Genomic DNA, 24,700 nt, shown 5'->3' on the forward strand with positions numbered 1-24,700 from the left:
CTGTTTCCTTCTTACTTAATTACCATGTCCTTTTTTAAAAAAAAGTTTCTATTTAAATTCCAGTTAGTTAACATACAGTGTAATATTAGTTTCAGGGTACAGTACAGTGATTCAACACTTCATTCCTCACCTGGTGCTCCTCGTGACAAGTGCACTCCTTAATCCCTGTCCTCTATTTCCCCCACCTCCCCCACCCACCTCTCCTCTGGTAACCAGTTTATTCTCTATAGTTAAAAGTCTGTTTCTTGGTTTGCCTCTCTCTCTCTCTTTTTCCTCCTTGGCTCATTTCTTTTGTTTCTTAAATTCTACACATAAAATCATATGGTACTTGCCTTTCTCTGACCGACTTATTTCACTTACCCTAATACTCTCTAGCTCCGTCCACATCCTTGCAAATGGCAAGGTTTCATCTTTTTTATGGCTGAGTAATATTCCATTGTATACACACCACATCTTCTTTATCCATTCATCAATTAATGGGACACTTGGGCTGTCTCCATAATTTGGCTATTGTAGATAATGCTGCTATAAACATCAGGATGCATGAACTACTGTGTTCTTTTAATTTCATCTTCTAAGTAGATCTCAAACCCATTTACCTTTGTCCATTTTTACTATCGTTGACTAAAAAGCCAGCTTCACCTCTCATTTGGATTACCTGCCTCCTGTCTTATCCCTCTCAAAGACTCTTCCTATGTGACCAGAGCTACCTTTCTATAGGATAAATGTGGTTATGTCATATGTCTGCTTAGAACCTCTGAATGACCACTATTGTTCTAAGAATGTATCTCGGTCTCTTGATTCATTAGGTCCTTCAGGATCTGACCTATAGAGACCATTTCAACTTTACTTTTGGAGTCCCTGCATCACCCCCACTCTGCCCCTGCCAAATTCTATGCTCTGGCCAGACTGAGCTACTTTATTTTCCTCCAAAGTATCTTTACCATCTCCAGGCCTTTGTACATGCTTTTCCCCTCACTCAAAACATTATTCCCAACCCATTTCCACACTGGTTATTTCCTACACATTATTCCTCTAAATAACCCACAGTCGCCTCAAACTCAAAATGCTACAAATCAGACTTATCTGCACCCTACGTTTTTTTTTTTTTTAAAGATTTATTTATTTATGATAGACAGAGAGAGAGAGGCAGAGACACAGGAGGAGGGAAAAGCAGGCTCCATGCTGAGAGCCCCACACGGAACTCGATCCCAGGACTACAGGATCGCGCCCTGGGCCAAAGGCAGGCGCTAAACCGCTGAGCCACCCAGTGATCCCCCACCCTACTTTTTTTTAATGTTATTTATTTATTCACGAGAGACACACAGAGAGAGGCAGAGACACAGGCAGAGGGAGAAGCAGGCTCCTCGCAGGGAGCCCCATGCGGTACTCGATCCCAGAACCTGGAATCATGCCCTGGGCCGAAGGCAGATGCTCAACCGCTGAGCCACCCAGGTGTCCCTGCACCCTACTTTTTGGTTTGTTTCGTTTGCTAGTGCCATTGCCATTCAGTTCTTTGGGAAAGACATATTTAGTGTACCCTCTCTCATTTCTAAATACAGATCCTCTTCCCTATATCATGGTCACTGCTTTTGCGGGATCTGCACTGCTGCTTAGGCCATGTGGCAAGCTCTTCATCTGCCTGTACCTGTCCCCCTGGCCTCACCCTCTGCCACTTCCCTTTGGGCAGCCTTGCTACCTGAGAGATACTGCAGACAATGTTCCCTCTATTTGCAATGCCCTCACTCACCTGCTGACTTGGTAAATGCCCACTCATCCTTCAAGATACAGTTGTCACCAAAGCACAATCTAACAGGTACTCCTGTAGTGCCATGAGGGCCTTCATGGCTTGGCCTTTACCTACCTTTCCATCTCCATCTTACACTATCTTCCCCGCTGTGCTCTCTGTTCAGGCCTCTCCAGCTTTCTTTCAGGTCCTTGAATGAGCCACAAGCTGTCTCAACATAAGAGTTTTTCTTAAAAACAGTTTTTTTCCTGTCTGAAATGTCTCCTCACCTCTCTACTTGGTTAATCCCTGCTTATCCTTTAGACTCTAGTTCAAATGTACTCTCTTTCACTTCAAATGTACATCTTTCAAATGTAACCTCCTGCCCAGGTTGCGCCCCCTCTTACATGTTCCTCTAACTCCGTGCTAGAGCATCAACAAAGTTGTCCTCCGGTCCTTCTGTCCTCCTCTGGAAACAAGCCCCTTGAATTTCTTTTAAGGAACCATCCTTCTGGGGATCCCTGGGTGGCGCAGCGGTTTAGCGCCTGCCTTTGGCCCAGGGCGCGATCCTGGAGACCCGGGATCGAATCCCACATCGGGCTCCCGGTGCATGGAGCCTGCTTCTCCCTCTGCCTATGTCTCTGCCTCTCTCTCTCTCTCTCTCTCTGTGACTATCATAAATAAAAAATACAAAATAAATAAAAATAAAAAGGAACCATCCTTCTCCTACTGCAGGCAATTGGTGAGACTGTCAACAGGATTTGCCTGCCCAGACTGGAGGCTCTTGACTAAAGCTAGGTTAGTTGGACTCTCTCTCTTAAACTAAGTGGCACCAGGCAGTAAAACAGGGTGCTGAAGAAATGGACCATTTGTTGTAACCTAGATTTCTGGCACTGCCCTTTATGTCCTTTTGGAGGGCCAGCTGGTTTACATTTAACTTGACTCTATGGGTACCCATGCCCTTCCAGTAAATTCCTTTTAAGTTAGTCAGCTTCAGTTTCTGTTGCTTGCAATTAAACAATCCTAACTATCTGTATCTCATATAGGGTCTGACATAGGGGTTGTATTCTTTTTTTTCTTTAAGGGGTTGGTATTCCATAGACGTGCTAAACAAATGGAAGAATGCATGGAGTGACCAAATGACCAAGAGAGCCTAGCGAGTAGCCCTAAGACTTGGGTTCCTTGTCTTCTTCCACCCCTTGATGCCAGGAGAAACAATGATTGTGCACCAATGGTGGTGGCAGTAGCTACATCTACCTATCAATAGCCTGACCACCTTTTACTGAGCTCGGGCCATTTCTGGCTCCCAGTGCTCCCAGCTAATTACCTCATGGTCACCGGCCCATAGAGAGCCTGCTCTGGCTCTTCGTAGACACCGCTTCTCCCATTTTGGTTTCTGGCTTTTACTGTGGGGCTCCCTTTTGAAGGCTCCATATTTGCCAATGTAATTCCCTCCTGTCATTTATAAAAGCTGAAAACTTAACTTTATCCACAAAGACTTTCTGAGGCTCTGAGTGACTACCCCATTTCCAGCACAGCCAGGGATCTGACCTGACAGGCACCACACTCTCATATTCATCAGCTGGTTACTGGTGATCTGTTCTGTGTCCAGTTCCCCAACCGGCAGGAAAGCTTAAGTCTAATCTTCAGAAAATGTAAACCAGAATAGAAAGCAGTCAGGAAGGCAGAGGCATAAAGCTCTGAGACACAGGAGCAGAGTTTCTTACTGTCGGATTTGGGCAAGGCTGCAGATCCCAGGACATCTCACTGTATGCAAATGTGTTTTTGAAGTTGGATATGAATTCAGCTTAGACAACGGAAATGCTATTTTGAGTGTACCAACTCTTCAGGGTCAGTTCATGTCTGGGGAATTTGGCAGTAAAGCTTGGGTCTCACTGTCAGTCCACTGATGCCAAATCTGCAGTAACAACAGAAGACTCTAGGACTCGCAAGTCAGCCAGGTACAATGTAGGCTGATGTGCATAGACAGCCCCCCACCCCCAGTGCCTGAAGGTACCCTCTCCTCAGGTGTCAAAGCAGCAAGCCCACAGATATGCAGTGAAGGAGAGATGTTTAGTCTAGTGGTTTGGGCTTCTGCCTTAGCCAGGCTGCAAAGCTCAGCATTATAAAAATGCCTGACCAAGGAGCACACGTGTGTCCTTTGCCAGGCTCCAGGGGGGAAGTGGTATGGATAATGCAAATCTCTGCTCTCCTCCTGCACCTGTACCACATCAGACCTGTGAATGTACACAGACAGTGCTTTTTCAGATGCTCACGGTCTTTGAAATTAACCATTAACCCTTCTGCTGCCATTCCAAAGGACCAAGTTGATGTTCTGAGCTCAGGCAAATTCCTAGAAGGTTCAGAAGCTGGAAAGAAACAAAAGAAGGCCATTCACTGACGTATACGTGCCTAGTGATGAAACCTCTCTTTCGGTAGGACAAAATTAACGAAATTACAAGGAGAAATATACAATATGTCTCCTGCCATCATAATGGGAAACACAAGAAGCACTGAAAAACCAGGTTCACAGAGTCAGTGAGAATTCAAAAGACCTGAACAGAACAATTAATAGAGTTGAACTGATATAAGCCCAACGAGTAGAGAAAGCACATTCTTTTCAAGCATATATGCAATATTCAGGAAAACTGATGAGCTCTGAGGCATAAACCTTGATATAAGAAATGATGAACACTGAAACGAACACAAGCTTTTCACTTAAAAATTTGAAAATGTGGGCAGCCCTGGTGGCTTAGAGGTTTAGCGCCGCCTTCGGCCTGAGGCATGATCCTGGAGACCTGGGATCAGGTCCCGCATTGGGCTCCCTACATGGAGCCTGCTTCTCCCTCTGCCTGTGTCTCTGTCTCTTTCTCTCTCTGTGTGTGTCTCTCATGAATAAATAAATAAAATCTTTAAAAAATTTTTTTGGAAAATGTTTGTGTTTTAAAGCAATTTGGTATTTAATGTAGTGCATAATACTTTGTATTTCATTTTGTTCATGATTCTGTAAACAAAATTATAAATGCTTTCATAACACCCACTTTAGATAATCCTAAGTCCCCTCCTGTTTATTTTAGGGTAGTGTACAAATAGTATCATTCTCAACTTCTGCTCTCACGTGTAAAGAGCCAGGAGCATTGCACTAAACAGCGAGATCCTATTCTAGGACAAAGGGAGACCTCTCTCAAAGTTCCCCAAGCCAAGTATCCTACCCTAGCCTCATCATCAGGCCACTGAGCCCCAGAATGCAATTTCTGGGAATACAGGTACACACCATGAGCCAACTGTACGACTGGCACTTTGGTCTCCAGAGACCCCCATCCCTTTTTCATTCTAAAGAATCACCACAAATTCCCACCAACTGTCCCTATAATCTGCACAACACAGATGTTTATTAACTAACAGCTGCTGATTATATCAGCAAACATTTCCCACAAAGACCAGTTTGAGGAACACTATTAAGATATATAAAGTTTAGTTTACAGGATAAAAATATGGACTTCATTCTATCAGAAAACTGCAGTGCTTCATATTGGAATGCACACAAGCCAGACAGACAGGGCAGGCCAACAGGCAAGAAAACTCCGACCACCAAAAAGAAGAGGCTCTGCAGCCAGATTTTCTCTAAAGGAGTCGTCTTTGGTTCCAATCTCTGAGCTACGATAAATTACTATGTGCCAAGGGCTAAAGGATAATGGAATGAGGACCTACCCTCACTGAAATAGGTCTCTCATTTCCAAAGGAATGGCATTGCACAGTCTCTGATAAAAGTCCTAGACTATATTAAATATAAGTAATATATGTCATGGCGTGGATGAAGGAGAAGGTTGGCAAGAGTAGCAAAGGGACTGTCAGACATGGAAGGGAAAAAGTGAGGGGAATGATAGCTTACCGAGCACCCACTGTGTACTCTCGCTGCTATCCGTATTTTACCTACACTCTCTATTTAATCTCATGGCCCAAAGGGGCAGGCACTGGCTCCACTCTACAGATGAGAGAACAGAGGCTTAAAGAGCAGAGATCACGTGTTCAAAATCCCCAACCAGTAAGTGGACCAGCTGAACCAACCCAGGTCTGACTATAAAGCTTCTTTTCTTTAAATTATGCCACGCTGACTCTTCGAGGCTACAACAGCAGACCTGCATATTAAGAGAACAGCTGCTTGGAGGGCAGTTATCTATTACCTCCACCCCTCTGCCCCAGGGTGATGTCAAAAAAGCCCTAGCCATGCCTCCCCCCACCCGCCCTTGAATCATGGGAGTCAACAAAAGCCCAGAGGGGTTGGCCAAAATGCAAACAGCTCCCACACATCATCTCAAGTCAGGGAAATAAATCATAATGGAGGATCAATTAATCAAAGCCAAACTAAAATAGGAAAAGCAGTATTATAAAAGCAGTATTATAAAAAAGAAACACAGAAAAATTCACTGACCTAGACTAAATTAAGTGACCCAGTAAAATAACTCAGAAGTTCACAAACTGAAATCCCATCCTAAATGGTGCACATTGGTATGGGGAGGAGAGAGGCCTTGTGAGAAGCTCCTGATAAGTCATGGTCCCCTGGGACTGTGTCCCCTCCATCCGAGCACAGCATAGCTCTTCTCCAGTGTGTCACACTTGGCGCCAAGTGGCCAAGTGGAAAGTGGAACCTCAACTGGGAGGTAGAAGCCCCAGCCTAGCCAATGGAAGCAAAGGGGTCATGCACCTATTTCCCCTCTGTCCTGGGGAAACAGCAATGCCCAGAGCAAGGCATCCAGTGAGTTCAGCTCTATTCTAGCAAGTTGTGTCCAGATCAGGGCATCTCGAGTGAAGCTGCAGGAGAATTTTGGTGGACAACATGTCAAAAAGAGCAGCTGGGACAAGAGAGAGCAAAAATGGCTCACTCTGCAGTTCATATCTCAAACTTCATGGAGCTTACCACCTACTAGGGTAGATAAGGACAAATAATCACCAAACAATTATTATTTAAAATAAGACAGAGTCCCTCTCTCCAAACAAAAATCATTTTCTTTTTTCCCTGTTATGGGATTAACACATGCTATTTTTTTTTAACACATGCTATTTATTAACCACATAATAATATTTTTACATTTGGATTTTCAAAGAATGAAGAATCATTTGAAATTCTCATAACCTAAAGTTAATTGCTGCAAATATGTTGGTGAATATCTTCCCAGAAATCTCTTTTTCCATAAATACATGTGTGACTATGCATATATAATTTTACTAGAAGGCCATGGCCTTAGTATACATGCTCTTTGTTCCTGTTTTTGCTCACTCAACAATATCCTCAACATCTTCTGTGTCAATAAAAATTAAATTGTATTATCATTTTTAGTGGCTATCCAGTATTCCACTATATAAATGTACCTTTTTTTCAACGTAATCCTTAAGTACGTATTGCATCATGGACATTACCATTTCTATTTTTCTACTCTTCATTCAACACATATTTACTGAGTGCCTACTATGTGCCAGGTACTATTCTCTTAGTACCAGGGACACAGTGATGACCAAGACCAGCAAGGTCCCTGGCCAAATTCTACTGGGGGAGATTGACAGTATGCAAGTAAATAGCAGATAATTTGAAGGAAGGATGAGTGCAAAGAAGAAATAAAGACATATCTTCTTAGGGAAGGACTGGGTGTCAAAAGGGCAGACTACTTTAGGTGCAGTAAAGGTGCCAGAAGACCTCCCTGCAGAGAGGACATGTGAACATACGCCTGGGACAGTCACGTAAAGCAGGGGTAAAGCACTCTAGGTAGAGGAGACACTGAGCACAAAGGCCCTGGTGCAGGAAAGGGCCAGGCATATTCACGGACTCAGGAATGTCAACATGGCTTCAGGGCAGGGAGGGACAAAATGGACTTACACGCAAGTGTTGAGATAATTAAAGAGAAACCGAAGTGGGAGGCAGCAAGTTGGACTCTGCAGGTCATGGAGTTTGGACTTTATTTTAAGTGCACTATGAAGTCAGCAGACAGCTTTCAGTGGGAACAAGATATGTCTGATCTACATTTTAAAAGATCATTCTGGCTACAGTGCAGAGAATGGACTACTGGGAAGGCAACCAATGAGCAGGGAGACCAATAGATGTTTCCTTACCCAGGAAAGAGAGGATGGTACCTTGGACAGAGCTGCTAGAGAAAGGCTGGACAGGAACACCCGGAAAAGACAGAAAAAGTGAGAAAGGGAGAAAAGACAGGCAACAAAGTGGTTTCCAGGGCTGTGGCTTGAACGCTGGGGAGGAGGGGGACGAACAAATGGAATAGGAACAACTTCGAGTGCACAGCTCCCATACATGTTCCATTAGGTTAATACATAAGTATTTTGGTTTGGAGAGGGGCTACTGTTAATTTTTTATTTTTTTAAGATTTTATTTTTTTATTCATAAGAGACACAGAGAGAGGCAGAGACATAGGCAGAGGGAGAAGCTGGCTCCCTGATGTGGACTCAATCCCAGGACCCTGGGATCATGACCTGAGCCAAAGGCAGATGCTCAACCACTGAGCACCCAGGCATCCTATACTGTTAATTTTTAAAATTATTTTTATTTTTATGTATTCATTGCTAGCATACAGAAATACAATTAATTTTTCATGTTTTGATCTTATATCCCATCATCTTGCTAAACTCAGTTATTAGTTCTAGGAGATTTTGTGTGTGTGTGTGTAGATTCCTTGAGATTTTTCTACGTAGGCAATCATGTCACCTATGAGAAGGGTCAGTTGTATTCCTTCCTTTCCAATCCATATTCTCATCGTTCCTTTTTCTTGCCTTACTGCACTGGCTAGGACTTGCAGGAGTGGCTCCGGATCTCTGGGGGAGGGCAGTCTCTCACCATGAAAGCATGACGTTTGCTGTAGGTTGTTTGGAGACGTCTCATATCCAATTGAAGAAGTTCCCTTCTAAGTTTACTGAGAGTTTTTCTCAGGAGTAGACGTTGAATTTTTGTCAAGTGTTTTTTCTTCACCAATCAACATGAACATACAGTTTACCTTCCTTAGTGCACAAGGCAGACTACACTGACTGACTTTTGAATGATGAACCAGCCTTCCATTTGCAGGATAAACCCGGCTTATCCTGGGGAGGGGTTATCCTTATCTGGGGAGCTTTAGCCATTATTCCTTTGAGCGCCTCTTTTCCTCTTCTTCTGGGACTCCAAAGGCAGACAGTAACCTTCTGGTATTGCCCCACGAGTCAGTGAGGCTCTGCTCAACTTTTTAACTCTTTTTTTCTTCTGTTGTTCACAATGAATACTTCCTATTGCTTTACTTTCAAGTTTATTGATTCTTTCCTCTTCATCTCTATTTTCTTATTAAGCATATTTTTTAAAAATTTCAGTTACTGTATTTTTTTCCTTTATCTCCACTTAGTTCTTTTATATATATTATATATATATATATATATATATATATATATATATATAATATATATATTTTTTTGGCAGGGGGAGGGCTTAACAGTTTCAATCTTTTTTTTTTAATCTTTTTTGTTTCAATATTGTCTGTTCTTACTGTGTGAAGCGTTTTTGTAATAGCTACTTTAAAGTCATTGTCAAATTATTCCAACATCTCTGTTGAGTTTTTCCTGATTCTTCACATGATGAGTAATTTTGGATTATATCTTGGCTATTTTGAATATGAAGTTATGAAACTCTAGGTCCTGTTTAAATTCAGTGGAAAGCCACTCTGTTGGCTTATGTGTTGGACTCTTGATTTCAGTTCAAGTCCTGATCCCAGGGTCCTTGGATCAAGCCCCATGTCAGGCTCTGCACTTAGCAGGGAATCTGCTTGAGGATTCTCTCTCCCTCTGCCCCTCCCCCTGCTTGCGTGCACGCTCTCTTTCTCTCTCTCTCATTCTCTCTCCCTAAAATAAATAAATAAATCTTTAAAAATAAATAAATAGATCCAGTGGAGAATGTTGACATTTTTGTTTTACCAGATTCTCAACCAGGCTGGATTTAGGTGGCAAGTTCTGACCAGCCTTCCATGGGTTGTGGTTTCAATGTCAGTTCCAGTTTCAAAGCCTACTCAGGTGTGTCCTCTGTGGACGCACCCCATGTCCAGTCTGGGTCTTAGGTGGTGGTCTACCTTTCAGATCAGTCCTCAAAGTCTTTGGTAGGTTGGTTAGAATCAGACACATGCAGGTACAGCTCAGGGGTTAGCTCAGAAGGTTGTAAGTAACTTTCTGGAGTTGATTTCTTGAGTTCTTTACTCTCTGCTTTCTCCTTATAGCTTCCAGTTCCTTGAGCCTGCCCTTCTTGGTTCTCTGGCCTGAAAGCTGGGATCTTAGTTACCACATTCTGCTACACATTTCCTGAACTGTACCCAAATTCAATCAGCAGGAAGTCGGGGGGCGGGGGGAAGCATTAAAAAAAAAAAAAAAAGACTTCACCCCACCTTCTTGGAATTATACCTCCTCTGACCAGAGAGAAAGGTTTTACTTTTTTAGTTTTAGGTGCCTGAAGACCCGACTGCTGCCACTGAAACCAGCACCACCACTACCGTGGGACTTTCTGGGGACTAAGGCATCAGAGGACAGAGGAACAGATAATTCTTGAGATTTCCCCCTCTGCCTGAGCCTTAGAGCCCCTTCCCCACCCCAGAGCCCTGAGTAGAGGTCTTCTGGAATTCCCTCTTGTTGGGCCCTGATGTGCAATGCTGGATGTAGGGCTCTAAGTCTAGGACATGGAACATCAGAGGAAAAATGAGAAATTCACTGCCAGTATGGCAGTACTTTTAATTCTAGTCTTTTCCCCCAATCTGTCTGCTACCATTTATATTTCAGAGTCTTCAGATAGCTGCTAAATGCATCGGTCCAGGCCATTAGCTGCATTCAATGACCCAGAGAGATTCTTGTGCATGTATCTTATACACATATCCTGGTACCTACAGAAGCATCCATTTATGTAGGGAATATAGTGATGAGAGGAAACACCAGGTCATGAGGGATGCAGATATTTACATTTTGCTAGATACTATGTGGTCTTTTCTACAGGGGCTGTAACCAACTTAACCTCTGGCCAGTAAAGACTCAGAGTTTCCACTGTACACTAGCCTCACCGACACTGAAATAGCAAGTTTTTCTAATTTTGCCATTTTGGTAGAGGTGCTGTGGTATCTCACTGTAGTCCTAATTTGCCTTTCCCTAGGTAGCAATGCAAAATGCCATCAAACACCTTTACACAAATTTCTTGGCCTTCTGGATTTCCTTCTTTGTGAAGCGTCCACTCAGGCCTTTTGCTTGTTTCAATAATGGGTTGTTTCCTTATCCCTATTGATTTTTTGTAGTTCTTCACTCTGGAAAACACCCCCTGTTGGCTGTTTGTGTTATAAATATATTTTTTCTGTTCTGGATTGCTTTTCACTTGCTTAACGGTGTCTTTTTGATGAATAAGAAGTTCTTAACTTTAATGTAATAAAATTGATCATTCTTTTCCCATAGATACAACTTTTGTGTCTATATAAAAACTTCCTGTCTACTCTGTCTGAAAGTGATCTCTCTTGGGCAGCCTGGGTGGCTCAGCGGTTTAAGTGCCTGCCTTCCACCCAGGGTGTGATCCTGGAGTCCCAGGATCGAGTCCCACGTCAGACTCCCTGCATGGAGCCTGCTCCTCCCTCTGCCTGTGTCTCTGCCTCTCTCTCTCTCTGTGTCTATCATGAATAAATAAATAAAATCTTTAAAAAAAAAAAAAAAGAAAGAAAGAAAGTGATCTCTCTTGTCTCAACATCTGGGTGGAATACATCTCAAGCCTATGAGGTATGAGACAGCAAGATCACAAGGGGGACAGTATGAGCTCCAGAGGTAGAGAGATCTGAGTGGCCTCAGACAGGTTCCTTTACCTTTTGGAGCATTAGTTTCTTTTACCTATTATCAAAGATACACTCTCTACCTACAAGATGTGTATAAAGCACCTACCATGGCGTTGGTACATAGTAAGCCCTTAGTAAATGATGGTAGCCATGACTACATTCTCCGAACTCACCTTTCCCCTTGTCCATATTGCCACAACTGCCTGAACCTCATGGCTGCTTTGTGAAACATCAGTCGACTGCATTCAAGGACAACTAAATGGATTAACTGCCCTCAGTAGGCCAGCAAAGTCTCTCACAGGCAGCACCCACCATACAAGAACCACCATCTTCAACTAAAAATGCAGGCCTGATGCCCGGAGGTGTCCTTCTCACAAAGTCAAGTCATCCTGGGGCTCCCATGCAAACCTAATGGCTGCAAGTTGAAGAATCAAAGTAACGTGTCTCTCTGCTCACTGCCCACAGCACAGTGATACGCAGCAGGCTGACTGCCTCAGACATGGGAGAGCCAAGCTCCACCAGCCTGGCTGATGTGGTGTCAGAGGTGTGGGCAGGTCAATCTGTGTCCTGCATGTGAAGAGAGGGAGCATGTTGGCCTGCACATGGGTTGTCATCCTGGAGGATGTGTGTACCTGAGCATATGGGATGTCCATGTAAATGTGCAATGGTGTATGTTCCCAGGAAGCTATATCTTGCTGGAGAGCTCTGATGATTACCTACTCTAGCATACCCGGAGTTTGGGGTCTCTTCATGCTCTCTGCCCCGCTCTCTGGGCCAGGATATGTGCTCAGAAAGTACACACCCTTTATACGAACCTGGGACACTCTGAATAAGGAGGGAGTATCTACCCAAACCCCTTCAGTGTCCACTTTAAAGGAACTGACAAAATCTTCTGGATGTTGCATCCCACTTTGTAGGCCATGAGTCCCCAGAAAAGTTGAAGACTTTCCCACAATTCTGAGGTATGCCACTGCCCTCCCCAGATACCTCCCTCGCCCAACCTCACCAGGCTCCACTTCAAATGTGGCCAAGTGCTGCGTGCCCAAAGGATAGAGGTGGAAGGATTGGTACCTGAGCCTAGTGTTTGTCCAGCGGAGTCAAAGGAAAGAACCACTGAATCTGCAACACAAGAGGACAAATTCATTTTTTCTCCTTCTTAGAGGGAAAAACAAAAACAAAAACCAAAAACCAACTCCCACCGACTCTGCCCAAACCCTCTCCGGAGGGAAAGTCAACTGGATGGAAACTTAGCTGCATAGACAGCTTCCACGGGTCCATGCCCACCCGTCCACTGGGCCAGGAGGCCCTGCCAAGACCCACCCCTCGCCTCCTGCCACTGGGAAGAACATCTCAGGGCAGAGACAGGCCCCACATTCTTCAGAGGTATTTCCTGCCAAATTAGGGGAGACATTTATATTTTTTTTCCTTCTTACAATGAAAATAAAATTAAAGCAATGCAAAAGAAAACATCTCTCCTGCATCTGGTTAAAGGCACTAACATTCCCCTTTGATTCTCCCTTTCTTTTCCTCCTCTTATACCCAAGTGTTGATTATTTCTTTCCCAAAAGGACTTAGAGTGGCCTACAGGAATTTACAGTACACACTGGAACTTAAAAATGAAGAAGTCAAGAAAGTTAAGATATGGTCAGGGGAATGTTAGTACACAACACGCATGCCATGAGGACACATACGCCAGAAGCAGGATCAGGAAGGCTGGAGCTCCCAAACCACCAAAGGAAAGGAGAAAATAAACAGCTACAAGATTTGGTGACCACCGTGCATTCATTTGGCCATTCAGTAAATATTTATTGGGCGTGATATTAATGACTTTGAGATACAGCAGCTAGCAAACAAGCATGCTCTCTACCCTCACAGATCTCCCTGCGATTAGTCTAAGAGACAAAAAAAAGTTGCCAAACAACAAAAGCATCTGATTAAAAGCTGATGAAGTAAAAAAGGGTGCTGTGAACATTCCCATTAAGAACAAGACCTAAAAAAAAAAAAAAAAAAAAAAAGAACAAGACCTGGGGGGCACCTAGAGGGCTCAGTCAGTTAGGCATCCGACTCTTGGTCTCAGCTCACAGTCTTGATCTCAGGGTCGTGAGTTCGAGCCCCATGTTGGGCTCCATGCCGGGTGTGGAGCCTACTTAAAACATAAAAATTAGAACTCACAGGTGAAGGGAAGTAGGGATTAAACCTAACAAGAATGGAATGACGCATTCAAAGAGAATGCCATGTCTCATGTGTGGAGACCTGAAGCACAGCAGAGCGGAGCAACTAAAAGACCAAAATACTCAACAGTATTTAGCAAATACTAAACAGTCATCAGAAAGAAATTTCTCTTGTGGGTCCTAATAATAAAAGGGGGGGCGCCATATGATGTTGAAGACTGTAGCTTCTACAGCATGTCTATAATAAGTAAATGTGAATCTTGTATGGCTATTCCTTCCAACAGGGGCTCATACGAAATGATGGCATAAAGCCAATGAACAGTTCAATAAGCAATTATAAGGAACACCAAGATAATTTAAGGCCCAAGACAACCCCAGATACCCCAGACTCAAAAGGGATCATATTTCAAAGGTTCATTCACCACCAATGAAAGCCAGCTGGATGCATAGAGGACCAGGATCTACAGCCACATTCCCACTCTAGCATTATCCTTCAGATCTTAGGTTGATGTCATTTTCTCTCATTGTACAAGGAAATCCAATGCAATAGTTATCTTAACTGTAAGTAACATCTGTGCCCACTGCTGGACTATCAGCCCCATAAAGGCAGACACTCTGCCTGCTTTGTCCCCTGCTCCATTACCAGCAGAACCCCTGGCACTCAATAACCATTGACTGAATAACCGTGCCCAGAGAAATGAATGGGCCACAGATCCTTTGGGCAAGCCTTCATAAAATATTTTGTCTTGCAGCCAAGTGTTTACAAAGAAAAAGGGTGGCAGACAGCTGGAGGATATGGCTTTTGATAAGGATCCAGAGGCAATATTCTGCACTGACAGTTAAGGGCAGATCCACATGCTTTGAAACCTACCAAGTAGATGGTAGGGTTGATTTTTTATTTTTTATTTTTTATTTTTTTTACAAAACTGCAAAAGCACAGGTAGGTCACTTGGCTGGTCAGACAGGTGACCATCCTATCTCTGTGAGGTAAAATCAATGTCTCTTACAAATTCTACTTCTTTTTTTTTTTTTTTTTTTTTAAGATTTTATTTATTTATTCATGGGAGACACATATAACCCACCAGGGCTGCCCCCAAATTCTACTTCTTTATCAATGTTTCACATATCTGTCTTCTCTCAATGCTACTGCCCTTCCAGAAGAGAACCCTGTATTTCTCTCTTTTTTTTTTAAAGGCGCTTTATTGAGGTATAATTTACATACTATAAAATTCACTCATTTAAAATGTACAATTCAGGCAGCCCCGGTGGCTCAGCGGTTTAGCGCCGCCTTCAGCCCAAGGCCTGATCCTGAAGACCCTGGATCGAGTCCCATGTCAGGCTCCCTGCATGGAGCCTGCTTCTCCCTCTGCCTGTGTCTCTGCCTCTCTCTCTCTCTCTATGTCCCTCATGCATAAATAAAAGTCTTTTAAAAAATAAAAATAAAATGTACAATTCGATGACTTTTAGAGAATTTACAGAGCTATGCAACCATCACCACATGCAATTTTTCAACATCTCCATTACTCCAAGATCTCTCATGTCCATTTACAGTCCCGCCCCGTTCCCACCTCTGGCCACAGGCAAACACTGACTGGTTCACTTACTGTTTCTATAAATTTGCCTTTCTGGACATCTGCTTACCACTTTCGCTGGGTTGTTCTGATAGCCGCTAACCACACCCCTACCCTCAATGGCCCACTTCCATCAGCCTTTGTACCGCTGCTATTATTTCCAAAGGAAAAATATACCTCACTGTGGCTTTGCTCCTGATTAAAATCCCTCAGAGGCTTCCCAGAGCCTGTAAGATTAAGTCCAAGCTCTGACATTCCTTCATTTGCCATTTTTAATATATCTCACGTTCCAGATGGGCCAAACTACCTCTACTTCCCCAGAGGTATACATCTGCGTGTCTTCACACATCAGACATACTGTGCTCACTTCCCATTTGCATGCGAAAAATCTCCAACTTTTCCATTAAGATCCAACTCAATTATCTCCTCTTCTTCTTTCTTCTTCTCTCCTTCTCCTTCTCCTTCAAGTAGGCTCCATGACTAGTGCAGAGCCCAACACAGGGCTTAACTCATGACCCTCAGGTCAAGACCTGAGCTGAGATCATGAGTCGGGAGCCTTAGCCAACTGAGCCACCCAGGCGCCCTAATCATCCCCTCTTCTTGATGCCTTCTCTGGTCAGTTCTGGTCACCCCCTTTGGGACATCACTGTACTGTTATGTCATTTATTATAATCCCTGGTTACTTCTCTTTTTCTCTTATTAAGCAATTCAAGTTCCCTGAGGACAAGAAGTGTGTATTTTTTTGAGGTGGTGATGCCTAGTTCAGTGATTGACACATAGAAAGTGGTCAATGTGTTTCTTAAACAAAAGAATAGGGCATATGAGTGGCTCAGTCAGTTAAGCATCTGCCTTCGGCTAAGGTCATGATCCCAGGGTACTGGGATCAAGCACCACATTGGGCTCCCTGTTCAGAGGAGAGCCTGCTTCTCCTTCTCCCTCTCCCTCTGCCACTCCTTTTGCTTGTGCTCTCTTGCTCTCTACAAATAAATAAAATCTTTTTTAAAAAATGAGTGAAGGGGGCATCCCCGGTGGCGCAGCGGTTTGGCGCCACCTGCAGCCTGGGGTGTGATCCTGGAGACCCAGGATCAAGTCCCACATTGGGCTCCCTGCATGGAGCCTGCTTCTCCTTCTGTCTGTGTCTCTGCCTCTCTTTCTCTGTGTCTATGAATAAATAAATAAAATCTTTAAAAAAAAAATGAGTGAAGGATGCCTGGGTGGCTCAGTGGTTGAGTGTCTGGCCTTTGGCTCAGGGTGTGATCCCCAGGCCAGGGTCTTGGGATCAAGTCCCACATCAGGATCCTCACAGGGAGCCTGCTTCTCCCTCAGCCTATGTCTCTGCCTCTCTCTCTGTTTCTCATGGATGAAGAAATAAAATCTTTTAAAATAATAATAATAATAAAAATATTAATGAATTAATTGAACAAATAAACAAAGGAATAAATCATTAAATGTCCTTGCTTGCTTTCAAAGGTGATGTGATCTAAATGGTATTTCACAAGCTGGGGGGAAAAAAAACTCCATTCTGCATATAGATTTTCATTCAATTCAAGTCAACCTAACTGTCCCTTGGCAGTGAGGCTTCAGGGGTTCGAGTGTGGCCTCCTCCTAGTAGGATAAAAATATGTACGTGAATTAGCGTAAGGAGAATAAGAAAAGAGGCCTCACAGCTTCTAGGTTAGAGGCTGCAGCCACCTGGAGAAGATTAGGACCAGTTTCCTGAGGAGGTGATTGCCCACATGAGCAACAATAAAAACAGCATCTCAAATTTTTATTGCATTTAACAAGTACCATTCCAATTGTAATTCACATTCTTTGTACTCTCAAGCAGTCCTGAAATAATCTCTTTTAAACTTTCCAATATAAAAAAAATAAAATAAAATAAAATAAACTTTCCAATATAAACCAAGAAAAATAGCTTAAGAGTTAAGTAAAAGACTAAAACTTAACTGAGCCTAAAAGTAGTGAGATGAAATGTTAACAGTGGCTGTCTCTGGTGACAGAATTAGAGTAATGTTTTTTACTCTGTGTTTTTGCAAAATTTCTGCAGTGAACATGTATTGCTTATATCATCAGAATAAAAAAAACTGAAAAAAATAACTCTAATCCATGTGTAGGATTTTAACCTCTAATTCGCTGGTACCAATGCAAAAGGATGGAAGGTTCTTGATTGTCTTCGTTTTTCACTGTACATGCCAAAAAGCTGTTCAGCTTTTTCCTGTAGTTACTGAGGTCATCCTTATATTCCAATTCCTAAATAGAATGGGCTTTTTATTGTTATTATTCTTTTTATCTTCCTTCCTCCCCTCCCTCCAAATATCATCAAATGCCTATTATGTGCCAGGTCCTGTGCCAGATACTAGAGACAGGGAGCCAAATAAGAGACTGTCTCTGACTGTCTTGCAGCCAAGGAAGATGGACAAGCTAATTGGCACCTAAAATAAAAATAAAGTAGATAAGGATGTGCAAAAAGTAAGCAGTAAGCAAATGACAGTTTTACTGGAAAGAAAAAGTCAGGGTTTTTGCAGCTATTACTTCCAGTGGTAGTGGCCTGCCCCCAAGAGCAGCACACCTCTGTACTGTGGAAGATGCAAGTGACAGGGTGGAAATTTCAGGAGGAAGTTAGTGACATATTCATATTTTGTGTAAGTTTTGATGGATTTTGCTTTCAGCATGAAAGGCACAGACTTGAGAATCAGTTTGGTCATTCGTTACCTGTGTTTATTCTAAAGGATGTAAGATCATTTTAGTCATCAACCACTGTGACAGCGAAAGCGAAAACTCGGTATTGAACGCATCAAGAAGTTTGTTTTGCGAGAAACAGAGCAAGAATATCCAGACTTCTCCCTCTCAAGCTAACAAATATGTCATTTTTATTTCAAGCAGCCCAGGCTCCAGCTATTTCTGGCTCCCAGGCCAGAGGCAGCCATGTGGTGTGCTACACAAGTGACCGAAGAGAATTCCAGACCAAGGTACAACAGAGCTTTGCTGTGCACAACTTTGTTCAATGAGGAAACCTAGAATTTACTGGAAATCTTTTATTATAGTCAGATGTTTCCTGTGTCTGGTTTCTGAGGCAGATAAAAGGAATATAAAAGCACTATGAAGAATGGGGCTCAGTCTTTCCAGTCGCTGGAGCAGCTTCCAAAGATCAACATACATGAACATGTATGTATTCGGGTACCAGGTAGTTGTCACAGTGCACACTCAACATGTATCTTCTGCTATCTCCCATGTGTAAGCCCTAGAGATGTAAGAGTGATTAAAAAATCTTGCATGCAGGTGAAATAAAAACACATCCCGTACTATACATGTGATATTTGTTACGAGAGTGGATCTTAAATGTTGTCACCACACGCAAAGACACACACAAAACTAGGACGAGTTGATGGACGTCCTAACTTGCCTTGTTGGGTGATCATTTCAAATCATCACATTGTACATCTTGAACTTACACAAAGTTGGTGGTCAGTCAATTCTATCTGATTAAAGTTGGGGATAAAAGGCTAAGCAATAACACAGAGGGATGGAAATAAGAGTAATGAGGGAGATATTTCACTGTCTGTTAAATTAGCAGGTATTTATTAAGCAACTCCTCTACATCAGTCTTATGGATAAGCAAGGACAAGAATGTTCTTATTCTCGAGGAATTATGTTTTAGGCAGGGAGATGAAAAAAATAAGTAAGCAAACCTGTGGTATGAGGAATGTTCAGTGATGTGACAGTGGCCAAGGGTGAAGCAGATGGGGTGTTTCGGGAAGGCTTCTATGAGGAGGTGCCATATGGGCTGAGACCCAAAGACACAGGCCAGACAGGAGAAGACGAAGGGTATAAAAGAGCACTTGGGCAAAGGAAAAGCAAGTATAGCAATCTTAGTACATTTAAAAAACAGAGAGAAGGCCAGTGTTGCTGGATCACAGAACACGGAAAATTCAAGGAGGGTGGGAAATGAGGTCAAAGAGGAAAACAGGAACCAGATCCTTGGGAGGCCCTATGTAGGAGGCCATAGAAAGACTCCGCATTGTATTTCAATAGTTTTAACCAGTGGAGTAACATGATCTGATTTATTTTTTAAACATCAACTTTGACTGCTATGTGGGAATGAAATGGATTATTCTGGCAAGGGAGTAAAAGACAGATTAGGGCAGAGAGCCTGAAGGCAGGGAGATAGATAAGGAGGAGAACACTCATTCCAGATGAGAGGACGTGGCACCCTGACCAAGGCAGTGGCAACAGGAAGAGAGGGATGGATGCTAACTATGTTTAAAAGTGACTGGTAGGACAAGACGGAAAGATGAGGAAGAAGGATTATTTCTACATGTGGGGCTTGGGCAACTAGACGGTAACTGTGGCTTGACTGTCTTCATCTACACCATGTGACCCTGCTTCTCCTCTGGCCACTGACGACTGGACCATAGTGGGAACCTGACCCAGGGACAGGCAATCCACAGATTGATCATTATCCATCTATGAGGCAGACAGGGTCTACCTTTGGGAGTTCAGAGAGTTAAGGAGACACAGCAGACAAACAAGAGCAAAGACCAGTAGGCCATGAGCCAGAGTTAATGTTGGGCCCTACCCAGCCCGCCTCAGAGGCAGAGAGTACAACCCTGCCATTGAGGGCAACAAGACATCTTAAAAGAGCTATCTTGGGGGATCCCTGGGTGGCTCAGTGGTTTGGTGCCTGCCTTTGGCCCAGGGCGCGATCCTGGAGTCCCGGGATCGAGTCCCGCGTTGGGCTCCCTGCATGGAGCCTGCTTCTCCCTCCTCCTGTGTCTCTGCCTCTCTCTCTCTCTCTCTCTCTCTCTCATAAATAAATAAATAAATAAATAAATAAATAAATAAATAAATCTTAAAAAAAAAAAAAAAAGGAGCTATCTTAAATCCAGAATGTTCTTCCAGTGCCAGTGCCTGTGGCATTCAACTATACCATGGATCACACTTCCACTAGATCTTAGGGTTCAGCTTTTCCTTGGTTCCTTTGAGGCTTACCCTATAGTTGAGATTCTCCTTTTTGTGTCTCTTGCTATCTGTCATGGAATCATCTATAGTCTGAGTGGGCTCACTTCCTCTACCTTCCAGTCCTCACCCTTTAATACTCTAGAGCACATTCCACCTTCCTGATGACTGCGTATAACATGCAGATCTGACACTAGGCTGGACCTACACCACTCACCCCATAGGGTCTGAATCTCAGAAGTAGAAGGCCCCTCTTGGACCTTGGCTCTCAGCTGTGTTCTCCAACTGAGCTTTACAGAAGAGCCTCAACTTTAAGAGTTTATTGGTCTATTAGCAGAACCCATACTTTAATGGCCATGTGGCTGTTTCTTATTCTAGCTTCTCCTTAGCTCTTCTCCTGGGCAGAGGGTTCTAACCTCCTAGCCTTGGCTGCTAAATTTCTTCCCTCTCCCCCCAGTCCCAAACATACAAAACCTGAATAAATGAGATTCCTGAAGATAAAGAAAAAAGAAGATAGAGAAAAAAGGTCTGAGGACAGAAAATAAAACCCACCCATTAATTTAGGGGCATGTGGTATATGAAAGAGAAATCAGTGAAATAATCAAAGAGACAGGAGTGACAGGACAGAGCGAGCCATAGGAGGTGAGAGTTGGTTACAAGAAGGAATATTGAAATGTGGCAAGAGGTGGAAGAAACTGATGGATGAAAAGATACAGCAGAATTATTCACTGCAAAGACACCTGTAACCTCAGTGGGAACCATTTCTGTACAATGATCTGCTTGCAGACTTGGCTGTGAATAAACAGAGTAGATATAGTAAACGTATTTCAAGAAGTTTCTTAGATCTATTTCATTAATTTAACTTCTCAAACACACATAATAGGATTCTTACTAAGCTCGAAAGAGGAAAAGATTAGACATGGTCGCTGACATGGAAGAGTTTATGAACGAACCATCCATCAGGAAGAGAATACAGAGAAGTTGCTATAGGAGTTCAGAGGCAAGAGGAAGAGTTTTTGGTGGGAGAACCTAGTAAGACATGGAAGAGATAAGTATTTGAGCTGGTATGAAATGACCTTATAGGACAGGCTATGCTGGTAGGGTGGGAACAGCTTAGGAGAAGCACTGAAGCATTGCAAGTGAGGGGTGTGTGGTTTCAGGAAGCTAAAATCATACCTAATTAATATATTAGGGTTTCTTTCAGGAGGTAAAAATGCATGTGACTAAAAGGGAACTCGTCGATACGATCTGTTTAGACTTTCAAAAAAGGCTTTGACACATCAAAGACTATTTTTAAAAAGTGAGTCACCACAGAATTGAGAAAAAAAGTGCTATATCATCCAGGAGACAAAAGGCACTTGGCTGAGGAGCAGGGGCAGGACACCCCCTGGGGCATCGGCACCCACAGGGAGACCAGGAAGTCTAGGAGGAGCTAGAATTCTACTACCTCTGTGAGGGTGGAGCTGGAATTCTACTACCTCTGTGAGGGTGGGGGAAGGGAAGGAGGGTAGCACTGCTTATAAACCCCAGAGTGGGCAACAGAAGCAGCTGGAATGACCCCAGAACTAGGCATGTGCTGAAACTGAGTGAGGTGTCAGATGAAGTCTGGAACTGCAGGGGCACTAGAAAGCTTTAGTCCTAGTGCCCTCAAAATAGGAAAGAGCTGGACTGGGTGCGAGAACTACAGTTTGCTGTACTCTGGCTTCAAGTACCCACATAACTCCACTCCCTTCTAAACCCCTCTAAGTGACATAAAAGATCATTTGTTGTAAAGCAGAAAGCAGTAAACAAAGACAAAGAAAATAGGAGAGGAGACACCAGCAATAATGGATTTTGAAGCTGGAAAGCAGATAAACAAGAACTGATGCAGCAAACCCCCTGAAAGCTAAATCCTAGGCTAGTAGTGGAGAAAGCTGACATAGAACCTGAAATACCCCACAGAACCCCCCAAAGGCTCAATCGCTGAGCACAACAGGTACCACTGGAAGTGGGAGAGCAAACAATACTAAAAACAAGACACCACACTCTTAAGTACGGACTGAGATCACCAGGCATTAGAAAAAAGTATCCAATGTAAAGAACAGAGACCAAAACAATTGGAAAACAACTACAATAGTGGAAAACACAGAAGATACAAATGGAGATGAAATCTCAGGGAAAAAAAATGATTAAAATCCTCAGAGAGAAGATACTTTATTCATGAAACAAAAGATGTCAATTTTTCAAAAAGGCATGTTTAGTGAATAAAATGAAAATAATAACTCTCAAAAATTAAAAAGACGATAGTAGAAATGAAAAAGATTGGAAAATAAGTTGAGGAAATCTCTCAGAATGTACAGTGAAAAATAGTTGGAAAACAGGAGAGAAAAAAATTCTTTTTAAATTAGAGGGCCAGTCTAGGAGACATGACATCTGAATACAGGAGTTCTAGGAAGAAAAAAATGAAAGGGAGAAAATATTCAAAGAAGTAACTCAATAAAATCTCTCCATAATTAAAGGGCTTGGGGGTTTTCTTTTACCTCTGAAAGGACTTCTGAGAGTAGAGCACAATATGAAAATCACCCTCCATCAAGGTACAGCATCATGAGATTTCAGAACAGTCAAATTTCCAGAGGTTTTATGCAAATAATAAATCAGAATGGCATTAAGACCCCTCAACAGTAACAGAGAAAGACTAGAATGCAGTGGGACAATATCTTCAAAATACTAAGGGAAAATAATTTCCTTCTTTAGAGTTTATTCATATGAGAGAGAGAGAGAGAAAGCACATGAACATTAGCAGGGAGAGGGGCAAAGAGAGAAAGACAGGGAGAGAGTCAAGCAGACTCCCCAATGAATGCAGCACCCAGACGCACACTTGATCCCAGGACCCTGAGATCATGACCTGAGCCGAATTCAGACATTTAACCAACTGAGCCACTCAGGTACCCCTAAGGGAAAATAATTTCTAACCAAGAATTCTATACCTAGCCAGACTATCAATTAAGTATGAGATTAAAAACAGATTCATACAGGCAAGGTCTCAAAAATTTACCTCTCATGCATCCTTCCTCAGGAAACTATTAGAGGATATGTTCCACTAAATGAAGAACAACAACAAGAAAAACACACACACACAAAAAAAACCCCCATGGGATCCAGTAAGCAAGACACACCAGAAGAGTATGACAGTGGAGAGTGACTCCAAGACACAGCCCAGCAGTAGGGATAAAGAGCAAACAGTCCAGAGTAGTGCCCATCAGAAGGCTCCTAGAGAGATTTTATTCAAGAAAATGAAAATGATAGACCACCTAACGTGTTTGAAGGTATGGAGAATAGATTCATACAACTGAGGAAGAGTTTAAAATTGAATTAGTGGGATCCCTGGGTGGCGCAGCGGTTTGGCGCCTGCCTTTGGCCCAGGGCGCGATCCTGGAGACCCAGGATCGAATCCCACATCGGGCTCCCGGTGCATGGAGCCTGCTTCTCCCTCTGCCTGTGTCTCTGCCTCTCTCTCTCTCTGTGACTATCATAAATAAAAAAATAAAAAAATAAAAAATAAAAAATAAAATAAAATTGAATTAGTGATAAATACACAGAAAACTAAGCAAAACAAAATGTGCAGTGAAAACACAGTAACCTTGTTATCTACATATAGCATTTTCATGGTCATAGTATATGGACTGAATGCTGTTCTAACTGTATCAGAAGAATGGGGGGATGAACTTCCTATCTGTGGTGGAGAAGCAGTGAGTGTGATCAAGTACCAAATCTTCATCTTCCATTGTAGAAAGTCAATAGGTAATACCCAAAGCAGAAGTATTAAGAACTAGCAATATAAATATGTTATTTAGAGATTTAGAGGTAAATACCAAGCACAGTACTTAGAAGAATTGAAAGTGGATGCCTCCAGAGGTAGGAAATCAAGTAGTGGTGGTAACAGAGGAGGGCTTTTCTTTCTTGTCCATTTTTGTTGGTAACAAGCCTTGCAGAGGTGTCTTTTTGAACTATGTACATGTATAATTTCAGTAAGAACAAACACTAAATTAACTTGCACAGGATTACATAGCCTACAGTGGTAGGAATGGGGCTTCAAATCTAGTTGATCTGGTTCTCTAACCTATTTGTCATATATCTACCAACAAGGTCAAGGAAGAGTCTATTAGAAATCTGGGTGACTCATATTTGACCACATCCTACTTACTTAATGCCTTACTAGATACTGTCTTATGTCATTTCATGATTATTTATCTAAACTTGATTTATCAAAAATAGTTTAGAATAAAAGGCAATCAAAAGACAAACAACCAAATACGTGAACCTTGTTTGGGCCCAGATTAAAAAAAAAAACAACAAACTATGAAATGGCATCTCTAAAATTAGAGACATTTGAGTATGGATTATGTATTAGAAGATTAATTAAAGAATTAGATTAATGTGAGGTAATAACATGATAGCTATATTTTTAAAAGTCTTTCTCTT

At 42.6% G+C, this 24,700-nt stretch overlaps 1 protein-coding gene across 15 annotated transcripts in view; it reads right to left on the minus strand.

The window, feature by feature from the left end:
- Window positions 1-24,700, minus strand: part of ST3GAL3 (ST3 beta-galactoside alpha-2,3-sialyltransferase 3) — a 198,136-nt gene that overhangs the window by 106,266 nt on the left and 67,170 nt on the right. For 9 of the 15 annotated variants that reach the window (XM_049094075.1, XM_049094072.1, XM_049094078.1 and 6 more), the window contains one exon: window positions 12,613-12,660. The exons of 3 other annotated variants lie outside the window; for them this stretch is intronic. In XM_049094075.1, the coding sequence (XP_048950032.1) occupies window positions 12,613-12,660 (48 nt within the window). Of the gene's footprint in view, window positions 1-4,002; window positions 4,037-12,612; window positions 12,661-13,565; window positions 13,685-24,700 lie in introns of those variants that run through there. 3 more of the 15 variants (XM_049094082.1, XM_049094080.1, XM_049094077.1) reach the window with 2 other exon arrangements.

Source organism: Canis lupus, chromosome 15, assembly GCF_003254725.2.
Source record: "Canis lupus dingo isolate Sandy chromosome 15, ASM325472v2, whole genome shotgun sequence".
Classification (NCBI taxonomy): Eukaryota; Metazoa; Chordata; class Mammalia; order Carnivora; family Canidae; genus Canis; species Canis lupus.